Source organism: Mirounga leonina, unplaced genomic scaffold, assembly GCF_011800145.1.
Source record: "Mirounga leonina isolate KUSES-001 unplaced genomic scaffold, KU_Mleo_1.0 Mir_91, whole genome shotgun sequence".
NCBI classification, from domain to species: Eukaryota; Metazoa; Chordata; class Mammalia; order Carnivora; family Phocidae; genus Mirounga; species Mirounga leonina.
Genome location: NW_023270839.1, coordinates 40,080,385 through 40,099,367, shown reverse-complemented (window position 1 = coordinate 40,099,367; position 18,983 = coordinate 40,080,385). Strand labels below are relative to the sequence as shown.

General features: G+C 36.9%; 1 protein-coding gene across 4 annotated transcripts in view; it reads left to right on the top strand.

Moving 5' to 3' along the window:
* The window catches only part of DENND4A (DENN domain containing 4A), a 136,417-nt gene that overhangs the window by 92,740 nt on the left and 24,694 nt on the right, over positions 1-18,983 (top strand). For 2 of the 4 annotated variants that reach the window (XM_034994581.1, XM_034994584.1), the window contains exons 15-23: positions 694-827; positions 3,272-3,407; positions 3,764-3,970; positions 4,062-4,190; positions 4,820-4,961; positions 5,352-5,483; positions 8,034-8,150; positions 9,217-9,348; positions 14,488-15,587. In XM_034994581.1, coding sequence (XP_034850472.1) covers positions 694-827; positions 3,272-3,407; positions 3,764-3,970; positions 4,062-4,190; positions 4,820-4,961; positions 5,352-5,483; positions 8,034-8,150; positions 9,217-9,348; positions 14,488-15,587 — 2,229 coding nt within the window. The remainder of the gene's footprint in view (positions 1-693; positions 828-3,271; positions 3,408-3,763; positions 3,971-4,061; positions 4,191-4,819; positions 4,962-5,351; positions 5,484-8,033; positions 8,151-9,216; positions 9,349-14,487; positions 15,588-18,983) is intronic. The other 2 variants (XM_034994582.1, XM_034994583.1) reach the window with 2 other exon arrangements.

Sequence of the window (18,983 nt, the reverse complement as noted above, 5' to 3'; positions counted from 1 at the left end):
TTTAATGCCAATGTTGTGCTTTTTAGTTTATGAGCTCCTTTTAGGCAGTTTAGAGTCTGTTTTCATTTTTTATGAATATTACCTTGCCATAGAGTATCTAGGGGAGATTGTACTATTAAAGTGCTTTCAATACTGATGTGACTGGAATTTTAACTCAAATCTGCTTCTACATAAACTGGAAAAACTTAGAGAAATATGTTATACTTAGTATAAATGAGATCTAGAACTCGGTATTCTCAACACATACACGTGTTTGTGCATTTTTAAAAAATATTACTTCTTGAGTACATTCTCATGATTCAAAATGCAAAATAATGTAAAAAGGTATACATTGGGAAATCTGGGTCCTATCTCATCCTTGTCCATTCCATTCCTTCCCCATAAGGGAAATTACTTTTCATAGTATTCTTTAGTATATCCTTATGTGAATACAAGCAAAAAAATGTATGTGTGTTTTTATTTTTCCCCTCTTTCTTACTCAAAAGATAATATATACAGTGTTCTACACCTTGTTATGTTTACTTAATTATTTTGGAAATCTTTTTTAGTGGTACACAGAGAACTTGCTCATTTTTTTTTCCTAACAGTTCTTTAATATCCAGTTATGTAAATGGTTTATTTAACCATTCCCCATAGACAAACTCTTGGCTAACCAATGTATTTTTTTAATGTATGTTTTTTAAACTTTTTCAGGTGGATATGGACAAGAGTGGTGAAATGCGACTTATAGAACTGGATGAATCTTTCAAAAGTGAACATACTGTTTTTGTAACACCACCTGAGATCCCCCATCTACCCAATGGTGAAGAACCCCCTTTACAGTACAGGTATTCAAGAGGCAGAATGTTTGAGATTGAAAGAGAGAAGCAATCCATCATCTGTGACGTAGCTTTCTAAGGACTGTGGTATTTTCAAAAATCCAAACTTTACAGATTCCTAATTTTTAGGTGGTAAGCAAGCTTATCCCACATCCATTATTAAGTTTTGAGGTATAAAGAGAAAAGAATTATAATTTTGCATAATATAGCCTTGGGAAGCTCTCTATATCTACATAAGTATCTGTTCTCATAAGTGTTGGTTAAACTCAGTTAGGACCTCACCCCACCAAAATGCAGCACTTTTATTATAGATTTTGATTTTTGTTTCTCACTAAAGCTAATCCTCTCACTTTCATCCCCTTTCCCACACACATACTGATTAATGTAACCTTGGTTTACAACAGGGTTAAATCTAATTTAGAGTCAATATTTGTGGCCTTAATTTTGATAATATAATTTTTTAGGCTATTAATTTTTCTGTGAGTTTTTATTTAAGTCATGGAAATTCAGAACTATTGGGAATCAATCAGTTAACTTAGGAAATTTGGTCAGATGCTATGCTAAGTGCTTGGTATATAGACTTGAATGATACGTTGTTCCTGCTTTCAAGTCTAATGGGAAAAAGAGAAAGTTCTGAGCATAGTAAAATAAGGTTATCATAGAAGTAGACTTATTATACATCTGTGTATCTATCTAGATGTATATTATACACATACATTTGTTATCTACTAGAGGTAGTTTCCAGTATGCATTTATTTTTACTTAAAATGGCACTTCCTTTTAGATTTTAAATGATTTCTTTCTCCAGTAATACTTTCTTACTTTAAAGATTTTAAAACCATTTCACATCTGTCATTCATTAGGTCGCAGTTTATTTTCATTGAAAAAGGATTTTTCAGGACACCCTCATTTATAACTCGGGTTAAATTCTTCCTTTTACAGATGAAAAAGTGGTGCAACAGGTGTTTGTGAATGTTGTTGATTAATTCATAGGCCACTTGGTTCCTGCCCTTACTTTTCATCTATTAATGATGTTGCGCAGATCACTTTTTAAAATTCTGGCTTTTGTCAAAGGTGTTTAAAATCTCCTAATTTCTCTCTTTCTCGCTTCTTTTTCTTTCTAAACAAGATCTCATTTCTTTGATCTCTTTTGTACATTATACTTCTAAGATTTGTTTAGGAGCAGGTTTCACTAATACAGTTTTGTTTTTCTTTTTATGCTTTGGGTTTAACTTTTTTTTTTAATTTAAACTTTACTTTTAGATTTAGTCCTCTAATAAAAAAAATTACTTAGCTTAGAAAGTTCCCATTTTTAAAAGAATCTAAGTCACTTTTTAAGTTGAGACTAACAATATAATTTGGGTGTAATCATACCCGTCATTGGAGACACAGCTTAAATGTCTTCAGTGTGCACAGTGGGTCCTCTTAGTGAGAGGTGACTCATATTCTTACATTGTCTTTGTGAAATGATAGGGTAGTAAGTTTCCATAAGGCACACGGAATGGTCTTATTATCACACCGTGTACATACAGTGAAATTTTTATGGGACGTAGTTTTCCTGAACTTCTTTGCTATTTTATTCCTACTTAACATTTAATATTTATTTTTTACCCTACTGAATTTGCCTGTAGTAATGTATAATAGATATAGTTTACCATCTTTTATCATAGCTGGTTTTCTTCTCAGTTAATTGAAACTATTGCTATGCCTTTAGGAAGATTATAAAGTAGGTTCTGTTTGATGCTCAGGGGCTTCTTCTGTTCTTTTCAGCATGTCTTTTTCCTAGCTGCAGCTACCTTTTACATTCCCAAACACCTTGCTCTAGCACCCCATTTAGACCCACTTCCTCATAGGGCCACTCATTCTAATCTTTTCTTCTTCTTCTCCAACCTCTTCAGTTTTCTTTCTCACAAATGAGAGCCAGAACCTGCTTAGCTAACCTGATAAACCAATTCATGATAATATCAGAGTTTGTCTTGGAATGTGCTAATACATTATTTGTATCTTTTGAAGAGGACAGTTCTATAGTAATATCTTAACCTAAAACAATAATACGAATGACTGTCCTGTCTGAAAGAGTATTGATTTGGGGGCCCTTTACCAGCTGTCATATTATCTGATATGTTTGCTGTATATTTACGTGAATACTAACTTACAAAGTTCACTTGATTTACTTTAGGGTTTGATGTCAAGTTCAGCAAAATTTAAATCTTTCACTTTTCTACCTCTAAAATATATACTTGAGTTTGTATTTGGCTATTAGATGTCTAAATATGATAGCAAGAAAGGCAACAATAGCACGAATATTTGTTGAGTATATAGCATAGTCTGATGGAGAAAGATAATGAAAATAGACTCTAAGTTAAGGAGTTATTGGTCAGAATTTTTTTTAGATTATGACCAGTATGATCATCTATGTGTGCTTGAGATTTTTATTTTCTTTTCAAAAACAGCTATAATGGATTTCCAGTTCTTAGAAACAATTTATTTGAGAGACCTGAAGGATTTCTACAAACACAAAAGAACAAATTGCCTTCAAAATCAAGTAGTCCTAGCAGCCCTTCTCCCATGTTCAGAAGAACAAAACAGGTGCTTTGACGATTTTGTGTTTTTCATGTAATCAAGTATTAGAACAAAAATAAATATGACATTCATCCTCCCTTAATATATTTTACTATCCCATATGTATGACTAGATTATTATGCTCCTCAAAACATCCCAAAAATAATTTAGAGTAATGTGACTTCAAAAAATTAACTAATTTTCTTATCTTCGAACTTTATTTCACATATTTATAAGCCTGTGCTTGAATCTGTATTAATTATAGACAGATTTTGTTAGGGAAGTACTATAAAAACGTATAACTTATACTTGTTCAGCGTTCAGTTAAATAAGGATGCTTAAGTGTGTCAGTTTATTAATGAGACCCTTGCATTTTTTTCTAGGAAATTAAATCAGCCCATAAAATTGCCAAGAGGTATTCTTCCATTCCTCAAATGTGGTCTAGGTGTCTCCTGCGCCACTGTTACGGACTGTGGTTTATTTGTCTGCCAGCTTATGTGAAAGTATGTCATTCAAAAGTCAGGGCACTGAAAACAGCATATGATGTGCTTAAAAAAATGCAGTCCAAAAAGATGGATCCACCTGATGAGGTAACAATTCTTTTTAAAAGTGCACTATTTTATTCTAGATCTCTGTTCGTAGATACTTTGTTTCCGAACACTTCTGAACTGTGTGTTTCAGGTGTGCTACCGCATTCTTATGCAGCTCTGTGGGCAGTATGATCAGCCGGTGCTTGCGGTTCGAGTGCTTTTTGAAATGCAGAAAGCTGGTATTGACCCCAATGCCATCACTTATGGTTATTATAATAAGGTAATGACTTTGATTTAATGGGAGAACGAGGATAACTTTTGTGACTATACAACCTTAATATAATGGCAGAAATAATTGATTTGGGCTTTATTTGGCATTGGTTTTGGAGTATTAAAATATATTCTGGGGGCGCCTGGGTGGCTCAGTCGTTAAGCGTCTTGAGCAAAGCATATAAAATACAGAATTCAAGCTACTAAGCTATACAATGAGAGGCTACACAAATATATAAAAAAATAATCCTGGAAAATAGACTTTAAAAAGTTCATTAGAAATACAGCTACAAGGGGCACCTGGGTGGCTCAGTCGTTAAGCGTCTGCCTTGGGCTCAGGTCATGGTCCCAGGGTCCTGGGATGAGCCCCACATCGGGCTCCCTGCTCGGCGGGAAGCCTGCTTCTCCCTCTCCCACTCCCTCTGCTTGTGTTCCCTTTCTCGCTATATCTCTCTCTGTCAAATAAATAAATAAAATCTTTAAAAATATGTATATATATTCTGTAAATCAAGTAAGTTTTCTTGTTCTATTTTCCTGTTATACAATGTATTTAGATATTCTTTAGCTTTACTATAAAGCCATCGTGCATTCACTGATATATTTTATTTTACTAACTATTTTATTTTGTTGAATGAATAGGCTGTTTTGGAAAGTACCTGGCCTTCAAGAAGTCGTAGTGGCTATTTTCTTTGGACAAAAGTAAGAAACGTTGTTTTAGGAGTCGCACAGTTCAAAAGAGCTTTAAAGAAACATGCACACTTATCACAAACAACTCTCTCAGGTAATTAAAAGTTCTTAGGGGATGTATTTGTTTTACTTTGTTAAAAAAAAAATTGACTAGTTATAATTTACATTTTTTAGAAATCTTAGTTTCAAAATATTTAATAATTTCTAGTTTTTACTGCCATTAAGCAAATTCTAATACTATTTTCCCATTTAAAAAATACCTTCAATCACTTTTTTTCTTTAACTGTTAAATTATCACCCTTTGGTGATCTTGTTTTAGTATCCATTAATAATTCACAATCATTACAGTTGTTATGGTTGTATTTTGCTAATTATGTGGCATGTTCGTGTTCAGTATGAGTGGATTATTAGCTTGAGCAACAAACTGATGTGTATTTGTGGTATCTGCCTGAGTAGTAAAATGCTGTCAAATTGTGTTCTTAAGCAGATGGCAGTGACCTGGATGCTGTTAGTCATGGCAGCATGGATAGTGGTCATGGGACACACACTGTGGAGCAGGCACCTTTTAATACGGGTTTAATCAAAGTGTATGCTACTGATGATAGATCTAGTACAGGTTTGTGTGTGCTTATGTATACATTTATTACAGTACATTTTAAAAATTAGATTTGCTGGCCTGTCTTTTTTAGATTCTAATTCTCAGTGCTGTATTTAGGTTAACTGTCACTTTTAATTATATATGTTAGGCACTTGGTTTGATATTGTGTCTAATAACTATATGCCATTTTATTCTTTGTTGGAATAGAAATAAAAGTTTAAGAGAGTTTATTCAAGGGTGCCTGGGTGGCTCAATCGTTAAGTGTCTGCCTTCGGCTCAGGTCATGATCCCGGGATCCCGGGATCGAGTCCCACATCGGGCTCCCTGCTCGGCGGGGAGCCTGCTTCTCCCTCTCCCACTCCCCCTGCTTGTGTTCCCTCTCTAGCCATCTCTCTCTGTGTGTCAAATAAATAAAATCTTAAAAAAAAAAAAAAAGAGAGAGAGTTTATTCAAGTATTTAGTCCATGGTAACCGAGTTAACTCTGGATAGCCCACAGATCTCTGTATCATGTCACTTTCTTAGGGTAAATTCTTGTTTGTAATTATGAAAATGTTATTAGAGTTTTTTTTAAAAAAGAAACTTATAGCCCTTATCAGAGTTAATAGTACGTATAAACATCAACTTCCTGGTTTTAACAGTGTATTATGTTTCATGTAAGATAGTATCGTTGAGGGAAGCTGGGTGAATAGTACACAGGAACTCTCTGTACTATATTATTTTTGCAACTTCTTGTGAGTTTTAAACTATATTAAAATAAAAAGGTATAATAAACTTGCAAATACATATAAAACTTACAGCATTCTAGCCCTGAAGATGCTATTAATTTTATTAAAATATCAGATTTGAACAAAAGTTTTCTCTAAGAATTAAAACTGACATACTTAATTTGTTGAATAATTCTGTCCTTTTCATTAGTACATTAAAAAGACACATGACCTTTTTTTTTTTTTTTTAGAGAGAGCGCTTAAGCGGTGGGGGGAGGAGGGTGGGAGCGAAGGGAGAGGGAGAAGCCAACTCCCTGCTGAGCAGGGAGCCTGACTCAGGGCTCAGTCCCAGGACCCAGAGATTATGACCTGAGCCGAAGGCAGACACTTAACTGACTGAGCCACCCAGGTATCCCATGACTTTTGAACAGAGTATAAGAGCCACCTCTTAACAGACAGAAATTTTAAATTTAAAAATCCCAGCATTACTAATGAAATATGAAGGCTTCTGTCTCTGCAAATGGTAACATTATTTTGGTCTGTCTCCTCTTTTGCCTACTTTTAAGAGTAATAAGTGTAATCAAATTGTGTTGAAATGTAATTTTCATAGTTCTTTCTTGGCTCGTTTTATTTTTTGATCATGCAATGTGAATTTAATCTGAGTTATAGTAGTCATCCTCAGGCATTCTCTCTTAAAAATGAAGCAATCAATTTTTTTAGTCTCATTTTTGTTCGTTATCTCTACACCCCATGTGGGGCTCGAACTCACAACCCCAAGATCAGGATTCACACACTCTTCGAACTGAGCCAGCCAGGTGCCCCTCTATCTTTTGTTTTTAACTATGGCCTTTTAAAAGTCTATTTTAAAGCATGCAGAATCTAATAAAAGCATGAATTTCATCAAGATTATCTTCATAATATTTTTAAATTTATATTTTCTGTGGAAACAGAGCCAAAAGTTTGATTAGAAAAAATACAAACTCAAAATTATGAGATATTAAATACCTAGTGATCCTTAATACAGTTTCTTTACATAGTTCTTTACCAGTTTATAAAATCATTCCATATATAGTCTCTCTCATATAATCGTAACCATACTTTGTGTGTTATAAATCTGGGGACTTGAAATCCAAACCAAAAGGTTAAATGGTTTGCTTAAAATCATGTCTCCTAAGAAGAAGAACTAGGATTTAAAACCTTATGTTTTGATGCTAATCTAGTGAAAACAATTTGCAGAAAATTACAGAAGGCCTCTTGAACAGAATTAGAAGTTTCCTTATATCAGTGCAATGTTTGCCTTTCTTAACAGTAACACTAATTTTTTCTCACTCCCATGTATTTATACTCAAGTGCAATTCAATAGTTATTCAATTAAATTTTCAGAGAAAGCAATTACCTATCAGTAAATTTAAATAAACCCATTTTCTTCAGTGGAATCATTTAGACATTTGGCTCCAGTGACCTATGTGTGAATGTTCTGTTCTGAATTCCCTGCAGATTTTTCTTCTGCATTGCTTAGTTGGAACTCTGACTTTCACCTAGAAAGGTCATAGGCTTGAAGAATGTCTGGTTTGTCTGTATCTTTAGGAGCCCAGACAGTAGTGTGAATGTACATAGTCACTTTTGACTGCAGTGTGGAGCCAAAGACAAATTATTTTGAGATCATCCCTTTCTTGCATTAATAGAGATGGGGGAGGAGGGCTAACAAAGTAATGCTTTCAATTGGATATTAACCAGAAAATTTCTCATAAGTAAACCTGGACACTAATATGTTGCTCATAATTCCAGTTGTTCTCACTAAAGAAGTTTATGATAAACAGCATAGGGGTTTTGTTTCTTTTTTTTTTTTTCTCTTTTTCATAGGTGGCCAGTCTGATCTTGGATATAATTCATTATCTAAGGATGAAGTTAGAAGAGGGGATATATCTACTGAGGAAATTCAAGAAGAAAAAGATAAGAAAGGGAGTGATTCTAGTTCCCGTAGGTATTACTTAAGTTGATAGTGTATAAATTTGTGAGCCTTTTTTGTCTTAAAGATTTATTTACTGGGGCACCTGCGTGGCTCAGTTGGTTAGGCGACTGCCTTCGGCTCAGGTCATGATCCCGGAGTCCTGGGATCGAGTCTCGCATCGGGCTCCCGGCTCAGTGGGGAGCCTGCTTCTCCCTCTGACCCTCTCCCCTCTCATGTTTCTCTCTCTCTCTCAAATAAATAAATAAATAAAATATTTTTTAAAAAAAGATTTATTTATTTATTTTGGAGAAAGAGAGAGAGCATGGGGAGGAAGGGTAGGGCGGAGGGAGAAGGAGAGAGAATCTTAAGCAGACTCCGCGCTGAGCGTGGAGCCTGACACAGGACTCCCAGCTCACAACCCTGAGATGAGCTGAAACCAAGAGCCAGTCACTCAACCGACTGTACCACCCAGGGGCCCCTGTGAACTTCTATTAACAGAAAATACGAGTGGCTTTAAGTATGAAAGTGCTAATTTTATTTTCCACTTTCCCATTATAACTTGTCTTTCCTCCCATTACAGGCCCTCTTCACCACCTAATGCTCCAACACACCAAAACTTTATGTGGGGAGTGTATAGCCTCAGTGGCACAACACTCTCCGATCAATTACTCCTCTTCTTGTAGTAGAAATATATGTATTTCTTCAAACAGTGACTCTTTTCTGAGGTTTAACAGTATTTTTATTTAATGTTTCTGTTAATGGTCTGTGACTCTATTCCCTCCCTTGCCTACCTCCATCAAAAGCAGTGTTTCACAACCAAAGAAGAAATACAAAATGTATGTATGGACCTCACACATGACTTAGTAATTTGATACACACCTTAAAGCCTCAAATAAGTGGAATCATTGACTTGTGATCAGCAAATAGATATAGAGGTGTTTGGTATTTTCTTATCACCTATTATCAGTTAGAAATATTTATAACTAAAAGCTACTTCTCTTTATGCCTTCTATAATAGCTTAATAGCTAAGTAAATAAAAGCTAAATAGCTTCTATGTAGCTTTTATCTTAACAATTTCATTTTAATCTTTACAGTGTCAGAGAGTGAGAGTGCAAAAGGAAGTGCTGATTGTCTGCCTAAGCTCAATTATCAAAGTTCTTCCAGTATAGTTCGCCCCAGTGGTACAAATAACAACGATGCTGATAAAATATCAGGAGAAAGCACAGGTGAGTTGAATCGTGTACCTCTTTTATGTGCAGAATATCTTGTAGCTGTATTTCTTTTTTTTTAAAGATTTTATTTATTTATTTGCCAGAGAGAGACACAGCGAGAGAGGGAACACAAGCAGGGGGAGGGGGAGTGGGAGAGGGAGAAGCAGGCTTCCCGCTGAGCAGGGAGCCCAATGTCGGGCTCGATCCCAAGACCCTGAGATCATGACCTGAGCTGAAGGCAGACGCTTAAAGACTGAGCCACCCAGGCGCCCCTTGTAGCTGTATTTCTAATGAATTTTTAAAGGTCTATTCTCCAGGATTATTTTTTTATATATTTGTGTAGCCTCTCATTGTATAGCTTAGTAACTTGAATTCTATATTTTATAGTCTACTTTGTTCAAGCTTTTGTTATAACAAAGTACAAGGACAAACCTACAAGCCACATACCATCTCTTGAGTTCAGACTGTTGGGACTTTCTGAAAGGGGGAAATGAGAGCAGGTGAGATGATCCATCTGAGGGTACCTTACACCCCCAATTTTTAAATGAAGCATAGAGTTCTTTAATCTTCATTATTGTTCCTATTTTTTCAGAGCTAAAAGGCTATTTCTCAAGATACTTTAGATAACAATACCTAATATTTTTTCTTTTCAAAGTGCTTTTTGGGGCACCTGGGAGGTCCAGTCAGTTGGGCGTCCAGTTCTTGATATCAGTTCAGGTCGTGATCTCAGGGTTGTGGGATCAAGCCTGCGTCAGGCTCCACGCTCAGCAGGGAGTCTGCTTGAGATTCTCTCTTCCTCTCCCTCTGCCTGTCCCCTCCACTTCATGCTCTGTATCTCTCTCTAAAATGAATAAATACAATCTTTTTTTAAAGTGCTTTTTATATATTATTTTGTGTTTACAAATGCAGCAACGCTTATATTCGTGAGGGGATATTAGCACTATTTTAATGAGAAAACTAAGGCATAATCTGGCTGTTGGCAGGTCATGTAAGTTATCAACTACTTAATGGAAAAGTCAGTTTAGGATTTGAGATAATACTTGGTCTCACTAATTTTTCATCAGATCCTTTTTGGGGGGGTTAAATAGACATAAGGTTCAAAGTTTCTAGTGTTACTAGTCTGCTTATATGGTATTTTATGTTGGCGTTAGCTCAATTCGGTATCACATATAATCTAAACACATCTTGAAGGATTGAGCTGTCAAGGCTGCAATCTCTGTTTACACATGGCCTTGCTACAGTGACATTTGTTCTTCTGCAGCACAGTTAGCTATGCTTCCCGCTCAGGGGTAGGCAAACTATGGCCCGTGGGCCACGAAGGGCCTGCCACCTGTGTTTGTACAAGCCCATGAGCTAGGAACGGTTTTTACATACTAAAACGATTGAAGAAATTAGAAGAAGAATAGTATTTTGCAACACATGAAAATTACATGAAAGGCAAACTTCAGGGTTCACAAACAAAGGTTTATTGAAGCACAACGACACTCATTTGTTTTCATACTGTCTGGCTGCTTTTTCAGTACATCAGCAGGGCTGAGTAGTTGCCAAAGAGACTGCATGGCCTGCAAAGTAAACCATTTACTGTGTGGCTCTCGATAGAAAAAGTGTACAGACTCCCCTGCTCTGGCTCTCAAAAAAAAAAAAGTTAAATGAGTTGTAACTATCTGAATTTGCATTTCTGTCTTGGGTCATTGTTATAACTTAAATATTAAAATTTGTTTTCTTGGGATCATGGAATTACCTCACAACCTAGTCATTGTCTACTTATAACCTGTAATAACTTGCCTTTGGTAGCCTTTGCCTTATTGTTCTTTCATTACTGTCTATTAATGCTTGCCTTTTTCTGAAGATCTGCTTTTATGACCTCTCTGTTTTAATATGATTGTAAACCATCCTTTGATCCTGACATTTTGCCATAGTAATCAGTATCTGACTCATCATCTGGCTTTGGTTACCCTTTATGCTTAACAAGTCAGGTTTTAAAGGCCTATAATAGAGGTTTCCTGGGTGTGAATTAGAGTTATTAGTTCATCTTTAAGATTTTGGGCTTGAAAGCATTCCCATCTGTTAAATTCTATGCGTTTATCACTTCTGCCCAAGACTGTCTATGGGATTTATAGGAATACTTATTTTTCAATAACTTTTTTCTTATATACTAGTACATGTGAGGATTCGAATAAAATATCTGTATATTGATATTTTATATGACTGTATATTCATATATATGTGTATGTGTGTGTACATATACATGTATCTAGCTAGCTAGCTATGTATCTGATAGCTTCTAAAAGATATTGGAGTGGTTTAACCAAAGAGATGTTTTCATGTTTAACTGAATATTGAAATAAAATCATTACCCTATGGTTACTTAATGATTATGTTGAGAATTTGACATTTTGATAAATGTATATTGAATCACTGAGAGTTGAACCACAAGAAAATTTACTCTGAAATAAAACCTACTCGGAGATGTTTTTCTAAGCCGAATTCTGGTTTCTGTTTAACTTTTTATCTTTACCTGCCATATTTAGCTATGATATATCATATTATAATACACTCTCCTGTGTCATATTCTGGGTTGGTCTATTGGTGGCAGTTGTTTCCCAGCAGACAGTGTTCACTCAGTAATTATTTCTTGAGCTCCTGCTATATGTAACCGGATGTCAGGTGTTTCTGGGGATATGATAAGGAACAACAAAACAAAAAAACAGAAACACAATCCAGTCCCTACCTTCATAGAGAAAGCAGGAAGGAGAGATGGGAAAACATTAATCAAATACTCAGGTAAATGTAAAAATGCTCTGAGATTAAATACTGTGAAGAAGGGCTGTAAGTTTCTACAAGAGCATATAATAAATAGATGTGTCCTGGGTTTGGGGGACGTTGGTCCGGGAAGACTTCCTTGGTGAATATGGTTCTTGAGCTTAGATCTAAAGTCTGCGTCAAAAACAAATAAGAATAGGGGTTGCAAAGGAGGAATTGAGAGAGAGCATTCCAGGAAAAGGGAGGCAATCTCTGAAAGGCTATGTGGTAGGAAGGGATTATAGAATGTTCTAAATCTGAAAAGGGGCTAGTATTTCAGCTAGGAATTCTTTCAGCTGTAAGACTGAGAAAATATGATTAGCAGTCACTTACACACGTCAAGGGTTTTTTCCTCAAATAAGAAATCAAAGGTAAACAATTACTCAAGATGTTAATTCAAGGGTTTTGCCATCAGTTCTCCGGACCTAACCATATTAATAATAGGACCACTGGCAACCTCATGCATCACCTGTCTGTGTGAGGCAGAAAAGATGGGGAAGGGGGCCACCAGCCACATCTATCCCCTTCTATCAGGAAAGGACAATTTTTCCAGAAACCTTCAAAAACTACCACTTTAACACTACTGGCCAGAATCATGTCATAGAACCGCCTGTCTCAAGGAATTTAAATAGCTTGTGGCTCTGTGTTAGAGGCATGCAGCATCCAGCATAGTCTGTTGGAATTAGCATGTATATGAACCTAGGATTGGACTAACTTCACTGTAAATGGCCAGGTAGTATTTTAGGCCATGCAGACCACATACTATTCTGTCACCTGTTCTTCTTTGTGGGTATGTGATTGTAAACGTAAAAACCATTTGAGTCTGTACAAAAACAGTCCACAGGCCAGATTTGGCTCAGAAGCATAGTTTGCCAACCCCTGGTATAGTATGATAACCAGCTTTATTTGTCTTCAGGCTGTAACATGGTTTTGACTTTGCAAGGGGACCCCCTGCACAGCTATTTAAACTCAATCCCAGAGTACTGTTTTAGGATTATAAGATTCCTCCAAGTCTTTGATGATATTTAATCTGTCAAGCAGAAGGTTTTCCAGAATTTTAGAAGAAAGTATACTTTTGGCTTTTTATGCCCTTAGTCATAAGGTGATAAAGGAACAAAGAATAGACTTTACCTTTCTGCCATGCTATTTTCCTTGTTAATGGTGTATGCTTATTACATTATTAGTTTGTAGGCTTTTATGGTCTCCAATATTCCCTTTTATGTCCTATCCTGTCCCTAAATGCATCACATGGCAGGAATTACCTTGTTATAGCACACTAGTTCTGTTGGATAAGGATATAAAAAGAATAGTTGACAATACCATACCTAGACTAATGCTTTAGAAGACTCCCACGTAATAAGGACAATTAAAGTGATCAGGAATCTAGCTTTCTGCTTTCAGCATTGGTACCTGAGTAATTTGGCAAAAAGCAGTGAAAGGTTTCTGAGTAGAAAATAGCCATTCACATTTAACTGGTATAAACTTGCAAACCATATGTAAAATAAGGGTAAGATTATTTAGCCACATCTATAGTCATAGGATTTGGAGTTTTTAAAAATAATGTTTATATGTGGATAAAGCTAACATAGCTGCCTTTTATTTGGCTTGGTTTAGGGTTTTGGGTTTTGTTTTTCATTTTTATAGGTAGAAGACTCATAGTCACAGGGTCATCTAGTTCAACCACAATTGTATAACCATTGTCTAATCAATTTAGTGTAATTAATATAAATTTATTATTAAATATAAGAAAGGTACATTTTTAAAAAAAATTTTGCGTACACACGGTGTTCCATTAGTTTCAGCGTACAGCGTAGTGATTCAGCTTCTGTCCGTATACCGTGCTTGCCGCAGGTGCAGCTACCGTCTGTCCCCATACACTGCTAGTACAGCATCACTGACCGTATTCCCTGTGCTATGCCTTTTAGTCCCGTGACTTACTTGTTCTCTGGCTGAAAGCCTGTATCTCCCACTCCAAGACAGGTAAATATTAATCTTAATTTATAAGCTTTGAAAAGCAGTACAGTACAGACAGCTTCTGTCTCAGAGCATACCCTGTATAGTTAGTCATGTCTGTTTTTGAATCCCACTTGCATCACTTAAGGACTGGGCGGGTAACTTTGGGCTAGCTAGTTCATCCCCCTGAACGTCAGTTTCTTCTCAACCCATAAGGATGTTGGCATGATTACAGTAGATAATGTGAGTGAAATGCCTAGTTATAGTGTCTGTCAAATAGCAGGCACTCAGCGAGTACTTGCTCTTATCATTTTCATTACTAGTATTTTAAATATTTAGGACATCTTATATCTGCGCATTACATTTTTCATGGCTAAAAACACCTCTCTTGTTTTTCAGAAAGCACCTCTGAGTTGCTCTTACTATCATCTTTTGAAGGTACAAATGAAACAGGAAACAGTCAAAGCAGGTGCTTCAGGAAAAGACATAAAAGTGAAAATGAACCTAATTTGCAGCAGCGACTCTCCTGGGGAAGCAGAAACCGCAATCTTAGTGGCGGAGTACTGATGGGACTTATGCTCAATAGAATCAACCAGGAAGCAAGCCCTGGAGATATGGTTGAAAAACTAGGAGCTGATGCAAAAATTCTTTCAAACGTTATCTCAAAAAGCACAAGACCGACTAGTCTTGATATCGGAAAGCCACCTTTAAGATCAAAAAGAGACAGTCTAGAAAAGGAATCTAGTGATGACGATACACCTTTCGATGGTCCTAATTGTTTGGCAGATAAAGTGGATTCTCCAGTTATTTTTGATTTGGAAGACTTAGACAGTGAGACAGATGGATCAAAAGTGGGATACACTGCTTCACAGAACCCCAAGAGGATTCAGCGTATGAGCAGCAGCTTTTCAGTAAAACCTTCTGCAAAAACGGACGTTGCCACAGGATTTGATCCCCTCTCTCTTTTGGTTGCTGAGACTGAACAGCAGCAAAAAGAGGAGGAGGAAGAGGATGACGAAGATAGCAAAAGCGTTTCAACACCATCCGCCAGGCGTGACTTAGCGGAAGAGATTGTGATGTATATGAATAACATGAGCAGTCCTTTGACAAGCCGCACGCCAAGCATCGATTTACAACGGGCATGTGATGACAAATCAACCAGTAAGAAAAGTCCAACATTGGTCAAGGCGTGCAGAAGATCTAGCCTGCCTCCCCATTCTCCGAGGCTAATGAGACTTACCAAATCTAAAAGTTACACAAAAACTGAGGAGAGACCACGGGACAGACTCTGGTCTTCTCCAGCCTTCTCCCCTTCTTGCCCATTTAGGGAAGAATCTCAAGCTGCATTAACCCATTCATCACCTTCATTTAATTTAGATACACTGCTGGTACCTAAACTAGATGTTCTAAGGAACAGTATGTTCACTGCTGGGAAAGGAGTTGCAGAGAAAGCCAGCAAGTGGTATTCAAGATTCACCATGTATACCACATCATCTAAAGTAAGTTCTCTTCGAGTTTTCTACTTTCCCTTTTACCGTCCTCCACCACCAAAAGTTCCTTCCTTGCAAAAATGTCTGTTTTTACCTTGCTCCTTAAACACAGCTTTACCAAAAAGGACTCTTTGGACGCATAAGGTCTGTAAATATCAGAATTTGAACTTGAATAATAAGTAATGAAAATTCACTAAGGTTATGTTTATAGTACAGTTTTTAAAGAAAATGATTTGTAGCTGGAGTAAAAATCAGTGTTATATGAAAATGCTTACTGAGCTTTATTATTTCCTTCAAAGTGCAGATTTTTTTTTCAGATAGTGTTCAGCATGCCTTCAAAAATTACTGGCTGACGTGGGACCTTTCCTCCTAGTGAGGATGGAGTAGCTTGCGATAGACCTATATACATATCCAAGTGCAAAAAGCTAAATGAAATACAAAGTATCTGTTTAAAGTAATCAGAGAGTTGCTAAAGCACCTAGAAAGCAGAGGTGCAAGATTCTAGCAGTGAATCGCAGCGAGGAGCCCGAAGTGCTCAGCTGCTTTCCCCTGAGGGCGTTTGTTGATTCTGAGCACAGAGCAAAGGGCTGCAAATCCAGGTTTTACCTTAGAGGACTGAGGAGAGGTGAGGGGGACACAGAGTTTTAGGATCTGGTGGAGCTGGAGAGACAAAAATCAGAGACTCTTGAGGGTCCTCAGATACACCAGTTTTTTTCCTTCAGGACATTTTCCTAGTACTGATACTGCATAAGACCGGAGGCTAAAAAGGTAAGCAGAAAGTCTCTGACAAATTAGAGTTTTCAGCAGTTCCATGGTGCTGGGAACAGAGTCACAAAGAGTTCATAAATTCCAGGGTGGGGGGTGGGGGTAGAAGCCAGGGGAGCTTTGGTAAACACACCAAGCCCTTTGTTGGAAGTCCCGCAGAGCCATGCCTTGGGAGCGTTGGCAAACCAGAGTTGGACTGCACCTGACCAAAACAGCAACCTAGGCTTGACTCAGCTCAGCCTGTGATTAGATGAAGATAATGAGCCTTTATCTAACACATGAAAGACTGTGTCCTTTCTGGAGGAACAGAGTATCATCTGGAGTCCTTATAATTTTTTATATATAATCTTTTATATTATTTAGTTAAAAATAGCTATACCAAGAGACAGGACCGTAACTAAAACACAGAAGAAAAGTTCAGGTGATCCAAGTATTTAAATTAGCAAGAGACTTTGAAATAATTTTAATATGTTCAAGAAAATCAAGGGAAAGCTGAAGAAAAACAGCTGCAAAGGTAGAAAATTTCACCAGATAATTATCTATTAAAAAGAATCAAGTATAAATTCTAGAACCGAAAAAGATACGAAATTAAGAATGCAGTAGTTGGATTTAACAGCAGACAAAACACAGAAAAAGAACGTTTGTAAACTAGATGGAAACTCAGTAAAAAATATCCACTTTGAAGCAGATTGGAAATCAAATGGAAAATAAAAAAACGAATGTGGGAATTAGTGAAAATGTCTAACAGTGATGTAATTGAGTTCCAGAAGACAGAATGAGATAGAAAGAACATTTAAAAAGTGAATTGCCAAAAATTTTCCCAAAGTGATAAAAGATGGCAACTTACATATTTAGAAGATCTACAAATGTCAAGCAGAATAAATGCAAAGAAAACCATACTTATTATGCATCTAATTTTAAAAAAGATGGAAATGGAATACAAAGAGGAAATCTTAAAAGGAGCCAGAGAAAAGAGCTTATCTTACCTTCGAATGGAACAACAGTAAGAAACTGCCATTTGTCTTCTGAACAGAAACTTTGATGTCAGGATACCCTGGAAAGATACCTTTAGAGCACTGAAAGACAATAACTGCCACCCTATTTTCCTACACCCAGCAAATATCATCTTTAAAAATGAGGGTGAGGGGGCGCCTGGGTGGTTTAGTCAGTTGAGCATCGTCGGACTCTTGGTTTCAGCTCAGGTCATGATCTCAGGGTTGTGGGGTCAGGCTCCAAGCTCAGCGGGGAGTCTGCTTTAAGATTCTCTCCATCTGCCCCTTGCACGTGTGTGTGTGTGTGTGTGTGTGTTGTGTGCGCTTGCTCTCTCGAATAAATAAATAAATCTTTAAAAAAAATAAAAATGAGGGTGAGCATCCTAGCTCCACTGTGGGAACATAAAGCCACTAAAGCACATCCCTCCTGCTGATTATAACTAATAACCCCAGACAAAATGCAAAAAAACAACTATCTAAGGATTCTGAAGAAGCAGGCAGATTGTGGGGAGGGATGCAGACAGAGGTGAATTCCCCATTTTCTTGTCTCATGCATCTTTGCCCCAAGAGCAGGTCCCTGTCACGGTGTGGTGTGGCAGCCCTGGCAGCTGAAACTTCAAGAGAAACCCTAGTTCCTGGACAGAGGAGCCAGAGTAGGGGGCATCTGTGGGCTGGAGAGTTTGAGGGACATCTGAGAGAAGGGGATTCCCAGATTCTGTGAATGGCCCGCACGAGTGTCAGCCTAGTCTTGAACTACACATAACATGGGATAAAGGTGAACCGGCAAAGACGAGTCTTACAGGACTAAACTAAGAATTAAGTCACTGCCTACAAAAATTGAAATACAAATTACAGTCCGAACATAACTTGGTCAGTAACAAAGCCTGCTATAACAAAAGCATCAGTGTTCTCCAAGAGATTATAACAGGACCCAGACCACACAACATAACATTCAGAGTGCCAAAATAAAATCCAGAATGACTTGATAAAGAACCAGGAAAATGTGACCCCATTCTCAAGGGAAAGACAACCCTGAGACAACCCAGTTGTTGGAATTATCCTGACAGAAACTCTGAAGCAGCTATTATAGCTAGATTCCCTGAAGTTAAAGAAAAACACATTTGAAATAAATGAAAAGGAAGGAATTATCAGCAAGAAATAGAAACTATTTTAAAAAACATGTTTTATGCTAAAAAATACCCTCTGAAATAAAGTCATTGGATGGGTTCAGTAGCAGAATGGAGAAGATAGAGGAAAGAATCCATGAACTTGAAGACTTGAGTAATAGAAATTATCCAATTAGAACAGAGAGAGAAGAGACTTTTTACAAAAATGAACAGAGCCTCAGAGATTTGTGGGACAGTATCAAAAGGAGTAACATATAATTGGAGTTCCAGAAGTATTAGAGAAAAAGATTGTGGTAGAAAAGATACCTGAAGAAATAAAAAATGGAGAAATAAACAAATAAGAAATAACTTCCCAAATTTGGTGAAGGATATAGATCTACAGATACAAGAGGCTCAGTAAACTATAGCCAGGATAAACTCACAGAAAACCACATCTACACACACATAAGCAAACTACCAAAAAGCGAAGATATCCATCTGCTAATAAAATAGCTGCTGGGAGGAAAAAATTAAAAAAATCT